The sequence below is a fragment of the Lepisosteus platostomus genome, chromosome 2 (assembly GCF_059453375.1).
Source record: "Lepisosteus platostomus isolate fLepPlt1 chromosome 2, fLepPlt1.hap1, whole genome shotgun sequence".
In the NCBI taxonomy this organism is placed as follows: Eukaryota; Metazoa; Chordata; class Actinopteri; order Semionotiformes; family Lepisosteidae; genus Lepisosteus; species Lepisosteus platostomus.
The window spans coordinates 69222749-69241512 of NC_142612.1; the positions used below are offsets into that span (position 1 = coordinate 69222749).

General features: G+C 39.0%; 2 protein-coding genes across 2 annotated transcripts; both read right to left on the reverse strand.

Moving 5' to 3' along the window:
- Positions 1–2365: 2365 nt before the first annotated feature.
- On the reverse strand, positions 2366–10463 carry LOC148676941 (putative G protein-coupled receptor 148). The gene has a single exon (XM_088615945.1). It carries the CDS (start codon positions 8097–8099, stop codon positions 7029–7031), a length of 1071 nt encoding a protein of 356 aa, XP_088472071.1. The 5' UTR covers positions 8100–10463; the 3' UTR covers positions 2366–7028.
- Positions 10464–11469: 1006 nt separating this feature from the next.
- On the reverse strand, positions 11470–17867 carry LOC148676942 (putative G protein-coupled receptor 148). Its single transcript, XM_088615956.1, has 3 exons — positions 17624–17867; positions 13722–13795; positions 11470–13221 (listed from the first exon to the last, which is right to left on the reverse strand). The coding sequence occupies exon 3, from the start codon at positions 13052–13054 to the stop codon at positions 12032–12034; it is 1023 nt and encodes a 340-aa protein (XP_088472082.1). The 5' UTR covers positions 13055–13221; positions 13722–13795; positions 17624–17867; the 3' UTR covers positions 11470–12031.
- Positions 17868–18764: the final 897 nt, after the last annotated feature.

The following is an 18764-nucleotide window of genomic DNA, read 5'->3' on the forward strand; positions in this document are numbered from 1 at the left end:
AAACATGTCATCATCCCCGAGGACACGCAAACAGCAGCCATCCAATCATCTTAAAGTGTTGAGGTTTGTGGGAGGTGTATTTCATTAGTCGTGCTATTTCTGGAAAAAGTGGTGTAATGCACCTTCTTCAAAAACTACATTTCCCTACACCCCCCGTCTCCACGTGGCCGGCTTTTGTTTGCAAACAAAGTGCCAGTTCCAGGTAAACGACTGTACATGTATTATTGCGCCAGCTGTAACTCACGTGGTCAAGAGCTCCTTTTTTTTAAATTCCTCGGATTTCATAATCATCACGTAAACAACCATCTGCTCCTCCATATGCCTCTATTGTGCCTATAATAGACTGTATGGCAGCAGAGCTCCAGGAAACAGGTTTTGTTTTTGTATCATGCGTTTCAATTCTGGTTTAATCAGCATAGTTACCTTGAATTACTACTGACTTTTCAAACAAAGAGAACCTGCTGAATTTTAAATATATATATATAGAGAGAGAGAACTGGGTTGGGAGTTGATGTAAGATAGTCTGTATGCTGTTATTTTATTTTCCTGCACATTAACTACAGTATGTACTTGCAAAACCCATGTCTAGTTGGAATTAATGCATGTATGTTTAGGGACCATTGAAAAATAGTTACATGATTCTCAAAGAAATAAGGTGAAATTGAATTATTATGAGATTAAATTGCATATTTCCCTGGTCTCTATGCAGCTTCACCAACTAAAGGATTTTTATACTGTTATTAGTTTTCCCTAAAATATACTACAAAATAAAACACTGTCAGTGGACACAACTCAAGAGGCAATCTCTTAAAAAAAACACCACACAGCACAACAGGATCGAATAGGAAACTCTAAAATAGGAAGTGTTATAACAGAAACAGATGGTTCCTCGCCCCACTTCCAAAATATGAAGAAGTTCTGTTTTTCAATTCTAATTGTGTGGTGCCTGCTGTTCCTTCTTAACGTTTATGCTCTGTTTATGTCCGTTTTTACAACATCTCCTGGTTTCACTTCATTCCTACTTGGTTTTGACTGTTGTTTTTTCGCCACACAGTGGAACGCCTGTGTCAGAGGACGGACACATTACAATACGCGTTAGCGTGGAAAAGCTTCACGTTTTCTCATGTACCAAAAAGTCCCGTCATTATTTTTTGCTTTAACGTTTTGTGTGACCACATTTTTGGGGCCTTTTATGACATCTGGATCATTAGTGTATTCTGTGTGTGAAACAGTAAAAACACCATTCAACACAGTGCTGTGATTTTCCCCCAAGGGCTGCTGGATACTTAATGATGATAAAAGACCGTCTGCTATTACCTTTCCAGAGCTGCGGCAATACTTTTTTTCACACTATATGAATGTAATAAGGGTGGCATGGTGGCACAGTGGTGAGCAATGCTGCCACGCAGTGCTGGAGCTGGGTAAAATTCCAGACCTGGGAGGCTCTCTGTCTGGAGTTTAAATGTTCACAAGGGTTTCCTCTGGGTGTTCTGGCCTCCATGCACAGTCCAAAAACATACTGGTAGTTGCTTGGCTGCTGGGAGAATGGGCCCTGGTGTGAGTGTGTGCCCTGTGAGGGACTGGCGTCTTGACCAGGGTGCACCCTGCCTTGCACCCATAGCCTGCCAAGATGGGCTCCTGCTCCCCCGCAACCCTGAATTGGAAGACGTGGTTAGAAAATGGATGAACATACTGTAATAAGCCTCACTGCCTCTCCTTAAAGAGAAATTGTTGAAGGTATTGGTGAGCATTTGAAGTTGCAGAAGAGTGGGGTGATGATTCCAGGCGTCAAACAGTGGCAGTCTGAGTGGTGAAACGGCACTTTTTCTTGGCTTAGCTGTTGTTAGATCTTGTGTCTGTGAGTTCTCCTGCTGCTGAAGGTAAGAGAGGGGTAAGATTTACTGTAAGTGAAAGAAACCATGAAGTGAAAGAAGGATTTTCCTGATCAGAAATTGGATAGAGTCCTGCTCATAGATGTATTTCTAGTCCAAGAGATATGCTCATCCAGAAATGCAACTGTAAAATCTACATACAACTAAGATAATTTTTCAGTGCCTGTCTTAACTGTGGAATTACAAGGTTTGTCACCACCGACAGGACTGGGATCACTTTGTGTCTGGATTTCTTGTAGACTTTAGAATTTATTTATCGATGGTGGGAAATAATTGATTCTTTTTTAATTATAAGAGGTGTTTATTGTCTAGAGTAAACCAAACTTTTACATCAGTTACATTGGTTAATTAATACCTGAGCCTCAAGTAGAATTATCAACCCCACTGTGCAACTTAACACAAGACATCTGGACAATACATTTTGATTTTCTTTGGTTTAAACATGGGGAACAATTTGAGCAGAGAACAAAAAAAGATTACAACCTTTCCGGGAAGAACTTGTTTTTTAAAGGACTATTTACTTGTAGCATATATACTTATAGTGGTTAAGACACACCTATGTACTCTATATACTTACACAAATATATGGTTCACATACATATGAAACAAAACAAAGAATGAGCAACAACACACTATGCTTTCAATGCATTCACCACTGATAATCCTTTTTTGGTTGCAAGGGTTATATATATATAAAAAAACAGAGCCTAAGTGAAGTGCAAACTAGAGGGAACTGTACTAAGGGAAAGAGCTGTATGCTGTACACTGCCTGCAAGCAGAGAGGAAGTTAGTAAATAACACAGGGCTGATTTCACAACACTTGGGCAACACTGGTCTGTCACCTGTCTGTAGGTGTAATCTCCGGCAGCTAACTTAGAAACCAAAGACAGAAGAGGAGAGTTAATTGAGGAAGCTTTTCTGTGTGTGGTAATGACAGGTTGTTCAAAGACAGGACTTTTGTAATCGTCTGGAAATGAAATGTGCCCTTGCACGCTATTATCTTCGACAGCGCATGCATGTTTTTTCTTGGCTGATGATGCATCCATTAGCAGGAAGTGTCTTGTTCTGGGTAATTGTAGCAGTAGCCTGCAGCCTTGTTCAGAGGAACCAAGTGAGAATGTACCTCAGAGGAAACAGCAGTGCATTGCAGGGCATCCCACACACAAGATCACGGAGACAACTTAGAGACACAACCAGCATGTTTCGGGAAGATGGGAAGAAACTAGAGGAAGTGGGAAAACATGCATGCTCCGTACAGACAGCACCTCAGTAGCCTGGAGCTGGGAGGCAGCAGTACTGTCTGGCCCTGTCTGCCACCTTGCTGTCCACTGGAATGAGCTATGTAGGTTGAACGTTCTTAGTACTGATACTGGGGAAGCCATTAATTAATTGGAGTGAAACTGCTAAATTCTGTGTCATGCTTTAGAATTTTAAAGCCATATTTCTCTGTTTCTATGCTTATTGATTACAGATTTCTGCTTTTGTGCTTAATACATTTATATCATAATGATTATTTTTGCTCTTCAAACAACTTCCAACAGCCAACTATTTTTAGAGAGAATGCAAATTTTAGACTTCCTTTGAATTAAGCAAGAGCTATAAAACGTAAGTACCTTGACGAATTATTAGTTCTGTTAAGACCTGCAGGGCCCAAGTTAAAGCATGAACAGAGGATGGAAAACACATCCAAAAAATTGTTCAGCTGTTATTCACGCAAAGCCAGGGATTTGCAATAGCCAATGATAGATAACTGCAATATACCAGAAAGATATCTGCCCAGTGGAAAATTAACTGCACTGATTTTTATATTTTTATAATCTGAGGACACAAACTAGTTTGGGCTGATGCTTCAATTACTCAGCTCTCCTTGTTTTCCTTTGTTTTGCTTTAAAATAAAAGGCACCAACCCAACAAATAATTAAGCAGCAGAACAGGATATATGTTCTGCTTCACCCTTTTGTAATTGTAAGAAACCAATCCTTTTATTTGTTGATTTAAATAAGAGAACCACTAGATAAATAAAATATGTGAGAAGGGTGAGTGGAACATTGCATTTGTACTATGAAAATAGTTATTTATAATGCCACATGATTATAATAATAATTGTTTACACTTATATAGCGCTTTTCTGGACACTCCACTCAAAGCACTTTACAGGTAATGGGGACTCCCCTCCACCACCACCAATGTGCAGCATCCACCTGGATGATGCGACGGCAGCCATAGTGCGCCAGAAAGCTCACCACACACCAGCTATCAGTGGGGAGAGCAGAGTAATGATGCCAATTCATAGATGGGGATTATTAGGAGGCCATGATTGGTAAGGTCCAATGGGAAATTTGGCCAGGACGCCGAGGTTACACCCCCTACTTGAGAAACGCCCTGGGGATTTTTAATGACCACAGAGAGTCAGGACCTTGGTTTTACATCTCATCCAACACAGCCCGTTTACAGTATAGTGTCCACGTCACATACATAGACAGCAGGATGAGTGCCCCCTGCTGGCTCCACTAACATCTCTTCCAGTAGCAACCTTAGTTTTTCCCAGGAGGTCTCCCATCCAGGTACTGACCCGGCTTACACCTGCTTAGCTTCAGGGGGTTGCCAGTTGTGAGTTGCAGGGTGATGAAATTTTACTGCATTATAACAGCGTGTAAACCTTATATCTATGAAATACATTTCTCTCCTTTAACATCTGCCAATGTTGATTTTAAACAGGCACTCTTTCATTTTAAGAGATCCAAAAGGCCTCGTTAGCTAATCTCTCATTGTAGAAAAACTCAATTTCAAAGCTCACAAATAAGATAAAACAATGTCTCCCCTTAGTGGGCATACTGTATATTAGAACTGTGTTTGTGCTGGTATTTTGATCTGAGATGTTGTAACTTGTCTAGAAAACAGTTTTTAACATGTTTTTCATCCGGTCATGGATTCATCAGAAATAAAACAAACAGTTAAAAAAAAACACTGATAGACTCAGCTTTCTACAAAACATGACAATTGACTTCCTCACCTATATCAGAAAGAAATAGCTCATGTGCTTCAGTTCTCCTCCCTCTGATTGCTGTTAGAGCAGGGCAGTCTGTCTCCTGGTCTCGTGCCACTCTGATAAAGCGCTATGACCACCTGCCTAGGTTTTCTGTCAGGTCAGCCACTACTCTCAAACCACTATTTGTCCACACCCTTTTCTCTCTGAAACTGATACAGCACTGTAGCACCCCCTCTGAATCTCTTGATATAATCCAAATACACACTCTGCTATCCTGCTACTATTTATTACTTACGACCATTATTTTGACTGGCACTTTTACAATGTTTTGGGCACACTAGCCTTAAGTTACTTTCAGAAGATGAGGATAGTGAGGCTTGGTTGTCAACTGCTATACTGTATGAACAGAGGCTTGCTGAGACACTGATGCCAACCAAAAGCAGCGATTAATAATGAATCCAACATACTTGCAGTCCTGGCACAAGAGTTTCAGTTTATTCTGGGTGTACAGCTCAGCTTGTCCATCTGAACAGGAAGTGACTAATGTTTCACTCAAGCACAGATCTAATGCAAATGTAAAAATCATTTTTTCCAGACTTATGACATATTCGCTTCCAATTGACTTACTGTGTTTCCCTGAAGATTTCCTTAACGATTTGATTTCTGTCCACACAGCAAAAAGCAGCCTCACGTTAGAGCTTATCATGAACAAACACGTAGCTGCTTTGTGAAACCTCCTTCCTGGTTTTGGATGCAATGTCTGACCCACTTCTGAATAAAAATAAATGTTGCCTTTAAAATTATTGCCAAATGTCTATTTGTCCATTATATCTCTTTATATTCTGTTTCTGAGCTACAAAGACTGTGAAATCACTTTGATGTGTAATAAAACTAAATCCACATTAGTATGACTTTTGTTGTAATGCATTTCCTCTTTACTCAGTCAAATTCACAGTGATTTCCTCACTTGTGCCTTCTGGACATCCTTTAAAAGCCCATCCTAAAGGTGAACCCAATATGGTAGTTTACTCTATGACAAGCACAATACTGAAAGGTACCCCAATTCTCCCACTGTATTCTCTCATTATCCAGCTGTTATTTGAACTCATGGATGATACCTTGACACTCTCAGAACAGAAATCACTTGAAGTAGGAAGTAGGCACTGGATGATAACAGTAAAAATCATCTGGGAATAGCTTTCTGCTGAAACAGATGTGTCTTAGCAAGTCCTTGTCTCTTTTAGAGAACAGGCTCCCACTGGCTTAGCTAATGAAACCACAATCTTACAGGATTTAGTGAGACACACTAGTGGTTGTAATGATCAGTTCTTATACATTATTTTGCTTCTCATTTTGGAAACACACATGCTATTAATTTAGAAATAATGCAATATTATTCCCCAGAAACCAAAAAAGTGAATACAATTTTTAAAATGGTGCAGCATCACTCCTCTCTCTTATGCGATTTGAAGATGTGAAGCTCTATGTTTTAAATTATGATAGCTTGTATTATATGTAAGTGAGTAGTTCACAGATCCTTTCACCTACATAACAATAAACACACTAAAAATTTACTAAGAATTATTTTAGAATATTATGATCAAATGTGTAACACTGGAAAATAAAGGTCAATGTGTTTTGTTTCCACCCCGAGAAAGTAGAAACAAGGTGCCACCCATCAAATGGGCCATAATAACTAATGCGTTATTTTAGTGTCTGCAAACTTAATTGCTTTATTTCTGTTAATAATGTCAGGAACAGACATTTCAGATATCTCGGTGAATATCAAATTTAGAACAGCCACTGTGCAAGTGTACATCACCTTCTTCTAACACATCTCACCATGCAGCTTGTCACTAACACTTCAGAAACCCTGATCTCAGAAGTGGCTTTTCTATTTATGAGACTCGCAGCTTTATTCAAGCTATATTGGCAAATGGTATTAAAATACCACAGTGCCTAATGTGCTGTGAAGATACTCACAATAATGCAATAATATCAAATAAATACCTAATCACAATCTTATGATTGATAAGAAATAATAAAAGGACAATTAACCCTACCTTGATACAACAACAAATAAAAATCTAATCACTGCCCATTTTCTGGACAGCTTCTGCCATTCCTGCTGTGCTTAATCCCAAACACTATGTAAGTGGGGACACTGCTGGGCTTGGCCATTTTAGCCTGTAGAATGCCAGGACAGCTTTGGATAAGTCCCTGTACCTCAGTCCATACATGTAGGGGCACAGAGTTTTGGGTAGCACCACCAGGATGTTGCATATGACTAGAGACACCCAGAGATCCGTCCTCAGATCAATACCATTGCCTGTGTACAGTAGGAGTTCAATCACAAGCACCAGCGCCGGGCAGCAGGACAGGAATAAGAGCAGGTAATGGATCAGGAATGTTCCCTTAGCCCGGGAGAAGCATCCTCTCCATATCCCAGAGTGCCTAGTCTTGTAGTACAGTATGACGTAGCCACAGAAGACCAGGAGCAGGCAGACCAGGAGGCATGTTAGTGCTACCAGCAAGGACACACGCAAGGGTCTAGAACTGTTCACCGTCAAGACAAGCAGCCAGGGCAAGGAGCAAATCTGCATCATACAAGGACTACTGGATTGATACCACAAAAACAGCCCCACGCTGGCGGCGGGCAAAAGCAAGGAGGAGAGCCACATCATCAGAATGGCCTTCTTGGTCCTGGAAACCGGCCAGAGAGACAAGTACCGGAGAGGCAGCAGCACAGCCAAGGAGGTGTCCAGCACCATGGCTTTGGTGGTGAGAACTCCGGCTCCATAGAAAACACCTAAAAAGTAGAGCAGTGACGCACAGGCCTCCTTGCTCATGAGCACTCCAGCGGCACTGAAGCAGGTGGTCAGCATATAGAAGGAGATGAACATCAGGTCACACAGCAAGGCGTTGGCCAGAAGTAGGTAGCGAGTTTCTTGACGCATCCTGGGGTTGGAGAAGACTTTCACTAAGATAAGAGGAATCACTAGCAGGACAGCCAGGAAGCAAAGGATGGGGCAGATCTGCAGGAGACTCATCTGCCATGGGGGCGAGAAGTGCTGCCACTCCACAGTGAATCGTTCCAGGCTGCCTGTGGAGGAGTTGGTTGTATTTGACGTTTTGGAGCTCCCTTCAGCAGAGCCTGAGCTGTTGTACCAGGTCCCGAAAGTGCACAGCAGAGAGAGAAATGTGGCTTCAGCATCCATTAAAGTGAATTTGAAAAACAAATTCCACCTGTATCAGGCAGAATGCTTGGCCGGCAGAGGAACCTATTTCTCTTAAGGCTGAAGGGTGGCTTGCAGAAACTCTGCCAAGCTGTTAACGAACATTAAAAGCTTTAGATTAATGAATGTCAGAGCAATCAATTGACAATGGGCGCACTTGCTAAGGACTCCCAAAGAACACATTAACTCAAGCAAACAGCAGTACTCAGGTAAATGGATACATTCCTTCTTCTCCATAGTCCTTTGGAGTGAATCAGGATTAGTGCTATTCAAAAGGGGTCTCATGAGCCTTGTTTTCTAGACAAGCAGAAAAAAGCAGGACACTTTTTAGTTTGCTTTATCTTATATTAACACAAACTTTCCAACTTGCAGTGGAAAGCTTTTTTCCAGTGATCTTATTTTCATTAATGTGTTCTATTGACCTTAGAGGTTTCCTGTTCCATTGAATCTCTTATAATGAAAGACAAAAATAAAAATAAATGTGAAGACAAATTCAAGTAACAAAACAACCACAATATAAATGTTAAAAATTCCCACCCTTCTTTTTTTCTGCATTTTCCCTTTCGATTGCTAAGATGCTTCAACAGTGTCTATGCTTGTTGAGCATGAAGAAGCATTGGACGAAATTAAACACTGGAAGTTAAACTTCAGTTCTCCACAGGTCACAAATGACTCACTCTGTAGTACTTACAGTATGTTTTTCAAAGTCTCATCTATGAGATACAGTCAAAAAACTAATTTTATTCACTTCTACCCTGTGCAAAGATGAGGTCTTAGGTCTGTTTCTTTCCAATTGTGTTTATCTTACTGGTTTTCTGATGTCCAACTGTGGCATACTTAGTCACAGCGTGAAGTACTCCCTTTCACTCCCATTGTGACATGTCTGAAGGCTTGCTCTAATCAATTACAACCTACAGTGTGTACTTCTTCCTAGCCATCTCACTTTTGTATCTGATTGAAACAACCACTGCCTCACATATCCATTTAGATTCTTCTTCAAGCACTGCATTCCAGTGTGGAGCACAAAGACACAATCCCTCTGTTTTTATGAGGAAACATGATGAAGAATACCAGCGTAAATGTGATCAAAACATCTAAGGCACCTGGCAACCAGTCTATATTTATTTGTCGAGGAAAAATAGCAATGAAAAGAATCATTATTTGATACCTGACTTTGAGACAAGTGCCTTACAGTCTCAGAGCTCACAGGACTAGAAGCCACCAAGCTGAAATCTAGAGGAAAATAAGGTGCGTGGGCAAAAGTTATTATAAACAAAAATTATTTTAGTCACAGTATTTCTTCAAAAAAATCAATTCCACAACAGAAGACATTTTTATCAAAGCTGATAAGGAAAACTAGGCTTTGCTTTCTTAGTGTTTTTCACTGAGAACAACCATCCATCAAGCCTTTTTTATAAGAGCATCTCCGGTGAAGAATTGTGCACAAGAAAAATAGCTGAACAGCATTTGCAAAAAGATTCACCATAACTGATCAATTATGATGAAATTATGGGAGAGATCAATTTTAGCAGCTGAAGATATTCAATGACCCTCTAACAAATAAGGATAACAGGACAAATCTTAAAAGCCAGAAGTGCTTATACGAACACCGGGAGATATGAATTGTACCATGATAAACAAGATTGCTTTCAACTTCTCAAAAAATCTCGTGGATCATTTCTCCTGGAATACCTCTAGTCTGTCGGACATCCATGCAAATGATAGGATCTTGAAGAGATGGATCGAAATTATAGTCTCTGGAACTGGAAAATACTTCGTCATTCCTGCAACGGTTTTTCAGTTTGCTTTGTTGTTGGCAAACCCAGTAACCCTTTTTGCGATATTCTCTAGTCATGCCCTCCACCAGGAGACGAGATTCAGGCTGCTGGCCAACAGCTTAATTATCGATTTACTTTACTGCTCCATCAATTTCACTGTGACGGCAACTAACATCTCCCCTGTGTTTTTTCCTGCTAAGCTCTGCGACATTCTTCTAGGACTTCTGTTGGTTGTGTTCTTCTCTGGAGTGCTAAACATTACTGTGATGGGGGTGAACATCTACTTGGCTGTGAACTGGCCTCTGCAATACAACTCAATCATCACTCCCTCTAGAGCAGTGAAGATTATAGCTGCTATCTGGGTCTTGTCCTCCATAGTCCCCCTAATCTCATTCTTGGCTGTTTCAAACGATCATGCTTTCGTGTGTGAAATCCCAATTTGCTACTTCAATCTCATGATCTACCTGCTTCAGCCCTCATCAGCCATCATAGAAGTTAACTACATCACCCTGGTGGTGCTGTGCTCTTCCTGTTTTGTTTTAATCTTTGTATGTTTTTATCTGTTGGTCTCGAAGACCAGAAAGTCAGGGATTTGGAACGGGATGCCTTCCAAGGCCAGGCAAACAATTTCCATCCACTCCGTAATCTTCATTTTTTACTTTCTTCCCACGGTCCTCCTGATCATCCAAAAGATTCTTTTGTCCTATAAACTGATAGACAGTACTTCTGTACTTTATGTGAGCATGGTCATTAACAATATAGTGCTGCCTTTGCCCAAGGTTTTGACGCCCTATCTGTATGGCTTCAGATGCATGGAACTCTCTCTGACCATCCAGTCTTTGTTCAAAAGGAGAGTCCAGATAAACCCTGCAGGATAAACTCAAAATAATATGGCATCCTTGAATAATCCATTTGCTTTCTTTCCTTGGGATGCACTGCATTTCAGGTTTTACAGTACAGGCCAAAATAATTAAATTATACCAATATGCGTTGAAAAGCGGAAAATGCAACTTTTAGAAAGCTGTTAGAATGAATACCAAAAACACAATTTGTAAAAGATTAGAAGTCATCAATGCTGTCATCTTCCACTACCAGCCTCTGAATGTTTTCCTAATTTAACTCAATAATAATAATAATAATAATAATAGTTTTTGTTGACAATAAAAAGACAGGGTCCTTATTTGTGCAGACTAAAATTGTTTCCGACTGCCGACTTCTGAGCAAATGACAAGTAAAATGGCATTGTACTGTGTTACTTAAGGTTCACCATACTTGTTTAGCAAAATATGTTTTGTTAACAGATAACAGCAGCTCCTGGAGTTTTACTTTAAACCTAAGAGCTCAATTACTTTAAGAGCAGGGTAAAATATTCTAAACCTGCTGCTTCTCACTCAGAGGTGAAGACAACAGTTCCTGTGCATAATTCCTTTTTTGCTAGATTATCTTCAGCAAAGCATAGATTCATGGCTGCAACAAGAATGATTGAGCAAACAAGCACTGCAGTGTAAGTAGGTTTGGTGTAGAAATATAGAAACACTTAAACTCCTTTGGCGTGCCAGAAATAAATACACGTGTTACACTCAAAAAGCTTTAAAAGTAAAAAAAAAATCAAAATGGCATTAGCTTTATAAGTAATAGTTACAGTTGTGAGCAATATAAGGCAGTTAAACTATAGTGTCCTGCATGTTCCAGACTTGTATTTTGATTATAATTCCACTGGTAAATCGTCTGTTGCACAAAAAATGTATCTTTAAGTACTATATTGATTACTTAAAGGGTTTAATATTAAGCTGTTTAATGGAATCACTATAGATTTTTAAATTAAAAAGCAAAACAAAGCCATACTTCTATAATTTTGCCCTAATTTTAATTATGATACAGGCAGGAACATAATGGTTGTATAGAACCATATTATATACTGTATATATGGTTGTGAAGAAAATAATACATTTTTGTAAACACTAAAATAGAATCATGTCTTGTAATACCAGGTTAATATATTTTTTAAAAACAATTTCTTATATATTTACAATTATCTTTACTGCCAAAATTCATACATTTCTTCATTGTAAATATTGGGATTTTCCATTTGTCAACATTTTCTAGTTTGGTAACTTTGCTAAGTTTCAGTGGCAACTATGCGGCTCTGATTTGGCTCATCTTCCGTCTGTGGAAGAGCCCCCTGAGAGTGTCTGAGATCTCCCGGTATCTCAGGCCATACAGGTAAGGGAAGCAAGCTCTGGGCAGCAGCATTAACAGGTTGAAATTTGTGATGTTCACCCAAACCCTGACATCCATGCTGACTGAGGGATGGTGAAAGAGGATGAGTTCGACAGCGAAGACCAGGCCTGGGCCGAAATAGAGCAGGAGCATGACGGCATGGGCCAGAAGAGTTACCCTGGCCCTGGAATAGCGACTCTGCCAGATGCCGGCGGTCTTGGTGACGAAATAGAGGTGGATGTAGCAATACAGGATCAGGGAAGAGCAGAGCACGACTCCTAGAGAGAAGTAGGTATGGACTCCTATGATCATTGCATCTCCCAAAGATCCGGATCCCAGCGTCATAAGCATGAGGCAAACTCTCTGCCTCCTCTGGGAACTAACGTCCAGAGTCTCCAAGATGATCACCACAGTTGTAGGATACAGGGCTGCCAAGATCCACACCCCAGCCAGGATCTTCTTAGTCCTGGAAGTGGGCAGCAGGTTCTGGTAGTGCAAGGGCCAACGGACAGCCACGTAAGTGTCAACGACCATGAAAGTGATGGTCATGACCCCGCCGCAGTAGGCCGTGACTGTGGCCGCTATGAGCACCTCGCACAGCTGCTTCCGAAGCTGCTGCCCTGTCATGTTGCAGATGGAAATGGAGAGGTTGAGGACCAGGAAGAGGACATCAGCCAGCAAGGTGTTGGCCAGCAGGATGTAGCGCGTCTCCTGCCTGAGACTCCTGGACGAGGTGATGCTGATAAGCAGGAGGGGGTTGATGGTCAGGGTCAGGGTGGTAAAGATGGCCGCGGGGATGAGGAACAGCTGTAGGTGCCAGTTGCGTAGCGTCATAAACCACAATTCCGAATTTTGAGAGCTTTCATTTAGTCCTCCTCTAAACGTCTCCGTCACCGCAGGATCCCAAAGAACCTTGGCTGAATTGTTCCAGGTGACCATTTCCTACAGTTATATGTTAAGCAAATCCCCTGTGATTAGTGATGTGTATCACATCAAGTTTTTTTTTTCACGTTTTTCAATGTATTTAACCCAATTTACAAATAATTTGTAATTGTAGCTTCCCCCTGCTCTCAATAAATATTTTTAGCATTTCTTTCAGCTTCCTCCTGTAAAAAGACAACAGTGACACATGTCAAGAGAACATCCCCCTAAAAAAGTACTAACTCCCAGAAGTGGAATTATTTTACATTTTCTAATTCAGACACACATGGTTTCTGACTGCTACCATGATGTGTAAGATGATGTGATGCCGGTAGTAAATTTTTTTTTACATGTCTAGCTACTTCTAAAGGATTAGTATGTGATGGATTGAGGTGAAATTATGGCATTATGAAATATCACAAGGTCACATGTGACCTATAGAACCGCATTCTATTAGTGGTTGCAATAGAACCACGTTTTCTATCCACAGGACTGTATAACATTTGGACAAAATGGGTGATTTAGACTAAACTACAGTATTTAATCTATTTATTTAAATCTATTTATTAACTATTTAAACAAATCTTTTATGCTTTTTAAATAAATCCTATCAGTTTGACAGCAGATTGTGGAAAAATGGGTTTTGATCATATGCCCAACTCTCATTACCTACAGAGTGACTTACGTGATACTCATCCCCTTTCTTTACGCTTCTGTTACAGTAAGTGAGCTCATCACACACAGGCCCAGCCAACGAACCTGGAAGAGGAATAATAATGTTAGGAACAAGTATATCTTGTACTGCAACTGAGCATTTAACTGTGAACTTATCAATTATTCCACATTTTTAAACAGCAAGCTGCTATTTGACACCAGTTATTTATGAGATTTGACTCTTTATTTAACTGGCTATGACCTTTATCTTCTGACATCTGTTTAGCCTTTTCTGTTAAACACTCCTCAGCCTCAAGCTTTGTATTTGTTTGATCTTTTTACTGCTCACTGCATCAAATGTCATTGTTTGCTGTTTTCATAACCTTCAAACAAATGGTAAAGAACAAGTCCAAAGAGAACCCTTCCATCTTTGTCTGGACTGGGGTGTCAGATGGTCCTTTTTGTCGCAGGGTACAGGCAGAGTTTTAGCCTTGATTAGCCCTTGATTACTTAATAAGTTAACTACTGGAACCACCGATTCAAGTTTTTTTTTTGGTACTATTCAACTGAGAATTCAAAGAGGAACAACATTTTAGATGGTTATGACCTGTATAAGAATCACAGGGTTGTAGATTTAAAGGAAGAGCGGCACATTAGGTCACACTGAAATGAGAAATAAAATGTGTAGCACCCCATTAATAAAATAACTGCTTTGTTTAAGCCCTATCTAGTTCCATGGGAAAGAAAAAGAACATGATTTTTTGGAGGCAAATGCACGTCAGTCAGTTGTGCTTATAGCAAAAATACTACTAATGAGAATACACTATAAAACCACTTCTAATTGTGATCAAATGCATTTTATTTATTACAAGTCTAAGAAAGATGTGTAAGAATTGCAAAATAGTAGTATTGGTTCCATAATTTTAGATGCATTTGGTGCACCTAGTAGCTGCAAAATGATTCAGTAACAGTAATTAGTTCTTTCTTTACAGTAATTACATAAATCAATGTAGGTAGGAGTTGACACCTTGGATAAAACACTATTTATTACTGTTCCAAATGATTAGATATGTTCTTCCTTATACAGCCAATAATTAGAAATGATGCATAGGGCCAATCTTCAAGTAAGTTTTTACTGTCACCGTATCAACTTAAAATTAAACTAAGTATATTACTGGAGCACATTCCTATCCCAAAGTATAGGAAAATGCTTAGTTAAGCAAGATATCAAAATTAAAAAGCCTTGAAGGTCTTTGAGGACTGGCAATGACATTCCCACAGACACAGACAGGGGTGAGGATGCTTTACACCATCCTAAACATAAAAAACAAAGGTTTTGTCAAGAAACATTTACAAAGAAGAGTTATTCTGGTTTGGTAGCACAACCACACATTCAGCTTTCAATCTCTTCTGCTGTCGTGATGGGTGAAATGTTAGGATGGTGAGGTATTTTTTCATTACAGTTGAGAATCTAAAATTATTTTCCCTTTTTTTCACCTGAATGTGCAATTGCCAAGTGCTCTCCATTTCCACTTCTCTCAGCTGTCCTACTCTAAGTTAAGAGGATATGTGGTTCTCTAAGCATGGAGCTACTCCATTTGAGAACCTTTCCGTTTTCAGTTCCAGAGTGCCTTATTTTCAATTAAGTGGAGTAACTAGGTTCTCCTGCAGTGATCAGGCACAATCAGAGATTGACCTCCATCGTTGTATAGAGACAACCTATATCTTAATTAACTGGTGAATGTTAAACAAATATACAAGCAATCACTGATACAGTGTGTATAGGGTCTTATCTCGTCTGTGATAGAGTATCTCAGCTCATATTTACAGTATATAATTTAATGGAGGTTTTAAAAATGGTTTTCACAATGGATAAGGCTTACTTTCAACTTTGAAATTCTGCATTGTTTTCATTTTCCAATGATCCAGCTGAAATATAGAATTCCTTTATTTCAAAGTTTTTGATATATCTTACAACAAAACACAAGAACGAGAGGAGGCTATTCAGCCCACCTAGTTCAATGGGTAATTAGTAGTTAACTGATCAACGTATCTCATTCAGCTGCTTATTGAAAAACGCAGGGGTATCAGCTGAATAGCTCATTCCATTGTCCCACAACTCCCTGTAGTGTTTTCCAATAATTAAATTACTTGACAGTACAGCAGCTATCCCCACTCAGTAGCATTAACATTCACAGCCATTTTACTGTGTAATGAATGTAAAGCTGTTTCAGAGGAGTTGAAATTGTCAGTGTTTCCATGATTACGATTTGTAACTATCACACATGTACATATCAAAACCATAAATTGCTGCCTTTTATGTATGTAAAGCTGAGTCATCTCTGCAGATGTGATAGCAGGTGTTTGTTCTTTAATAATGGGGAACTAAGAACTAATCATTTAAGATGCTAGAGACCTTTAATATTTAGGACGTAACTTGGACTGTGTGCCACCTTTCAAAGTGGGAAAAGTTACCATAATTAACACCTAACTCAGATGTGAGATGTTTAACAACCGGATATTTCTATCTATCATTTAAGATAGTGTTACTGTGAGGGTATATTTTGTAGCTTAGGCTCCCTTTTATGATAATAAAATCCTGTTAATAATGCTAGCTCAGAGAATGTTAATCAGCAGGCATGAGTTCAATTCTCCAAATGCACATAAAATGCAGAAACAAATTTTCTTTGATATTCCATAAAATAGCTAAAAATATAGATAATAAAAATCAAATAACCACATATTTTTTCTCTGTTGTTTGTGATGAGAACAGTCTTTAATTCCTATCTTTTCTCTACATCTGTAAACTGTAGCTTTAAGTAAAGTTCAATTGAAGAGAATGGTGAATAGAGCACCTATAAATTCAACAATATTACACAAACGTCTCCAGTCACCAAGTAATTCATTTACTCGTAAAGCATGAATACCTTACAGAAAGATCAAATAGACCTTTATATCTCTGATTAAAATTTTAGGGCTATTACAAGATCTACTTTGGTTAAAAATCTAGTCTATAAAATATTGTTTTAATTTCACTTCATTCCATACAACAGTGTTTTATTCCATAACAACAATATTGCCTGGTTCCTTTGTACTGTTAGGTTTTGTGTGTATGGATTTCATTTATTAATGTGTAAAGGCTAGAGTGTATTTATATCTCTGTTGACAATGGAGAGGGCTCTGACAAATGCCAAGATAAATTGTACAAATAAAAATACTTTATAGTAGCATGTTGTGTGGCTGAGTGTTTTAATACATGAAGACCAAAGCCTTGACAAATATACAGGACAATTAAATGATGGGAATTTCAAATAAGAATTCAGCTGCTATTTATCCCATTTAAATGTACGTGTTCCTTGAGACCATTCTCTTTCCTTCCTTTATGAAAAAGAAAAAAGGCATAAAAAGCCTTAACAAGCTTTCTGTTGATTAGTATGAATTGCTGTGAAAAGACTTGCAGATCTTGACTACTCTAGTAATAATTAATACTACAGTAATAAGTAATGTTAATCCAAATACCTCGATATTAAGCTTTAACTTGAAAATGACTTTGTTAAAAATAACTGGTTTGCCTAATACTGGCAGAAATGGTTGTTTGTTTCACACTCTTGCATTTATCTCCAAAAGGGCCTAGACGGTAATCTCTGCTGTTTATCAGTTTTGAATTCACACAAGTTTAACGCGACAAAGTTTTTCATGCATTTTGTGATGAATGGTGTCATCAGTAGTGTAAGAGCCCAGCTTCCTTCATCAGACAGTATTTCCCTCTTTCATGACATACCAGTCCTTGATGTTTAAAAGCACACAGTACACAATCAATGAGCTTGTACAAACTGCATTGACACACATGCATATGTTAATGATAAAGTCTACGGTGCTCTCTATTCTTTCCATACCTGAAGTGGAAAAAAAAGCCGGGACACTATTTCTTACCTGGTTTTAAGTGTTGCTGGAAAGGGAACTTCAGTACAAGGCACCCATTACATTAATGCATCTGAACGTCAATGTCTCCAGGCTGGAGCTGTTGCTCTTATCAGTAGATAGCCATTCTATTGACACATCAGATCACCTGGAAGGAAAAGAAGGCAATTCAGACCTACCATGGTAACAGGATCATTAATGAAAACAAAGCAATCTGGAAATTTCTCTTTATGTGGTTAACAGAAGATAGACAATGCACGACATTTAATCACAAAACTTCAGCCCTCTTAAGTCTTCTTACTCTTCAGTCTCGTCCTTCTTCCTCATGTCTTCCAGATTTTCTTACTATTCGTGACTCACATCAACAGAAATAGCCGTAAAAACACCGTAATGAAACCAACAGAGGTAATTATTATGCCAACTGTCCATAGAATCCTTCTGGCCACAGAAAGAAAAATAAAGCAAAGCTTAGTTAAACAGTGTAGTACATGTGACATTGGTGTTTAATGTCTACAATGCTTCTGGAAAACGTCCACTATTTTAATATGTTTTTACAATGATTAATTCTGGCACCGTTTGGTGTGTTCACATAACGATTTTCAGGTTGGTGATACTGAACCAACTCAGATCAACTGATTGATTAAAGCTTATAGAACTTTTCATGCCAAAGGATCACAAAATGCTCTATGGATGAGTGGACAATGGATAATAGATGGAAACCACTTCATCCAGGAGTGAAGAACAGCCCCTTCACCAGCTTGCCCTGCAATGGATTCACCAATGTCAAGTGACTCAAGATCTTAAATTTAAGACTGGGGTGGGGCAGAAGAGGAAAGGGAGTCTGACCTGTGACTTTGAGTTCTTTTATTTTTCTGTGGAGGTGAGAGTTCTTAAGAAAACCCTTTTTCAGAATAATGTGATACACTAAATCCCAGAAGCTTCAACTTGCAAAGAATGTCTTTTCACAATGGTTCAAACTTTTCAAGGGTTAGCTACTGAAACACAGAAAAAACCTGAAGCAGTAAGTAGGAAAACACTGCTCAGTCACATATAACAGTCAGATTAATTGAATTTAAATGTTAACATTCACATTTAAATGGTACTAAAAAGATCAAAAACACTTGGAGAACTACCTTCTTGTATTGTAAAAAAA

Bases quoted from the DNA above. Each gene is read 5' to 3' on its own strand.
- LOC148676941 (XM_088615945.1), bottom strand. From the start codon at position 8,099: ATGGATGCTGAAGCCACATTTCTCTCTCTGCTGTGCACTTTCGGGACC.
- LOC148676942 (XM_088615956.1), bottom strand. From the start codon at position 13,054: ATGGTCACCTGGAACAATTCAGCCAAGGTTCTTTGGGATCCTGCGGTG.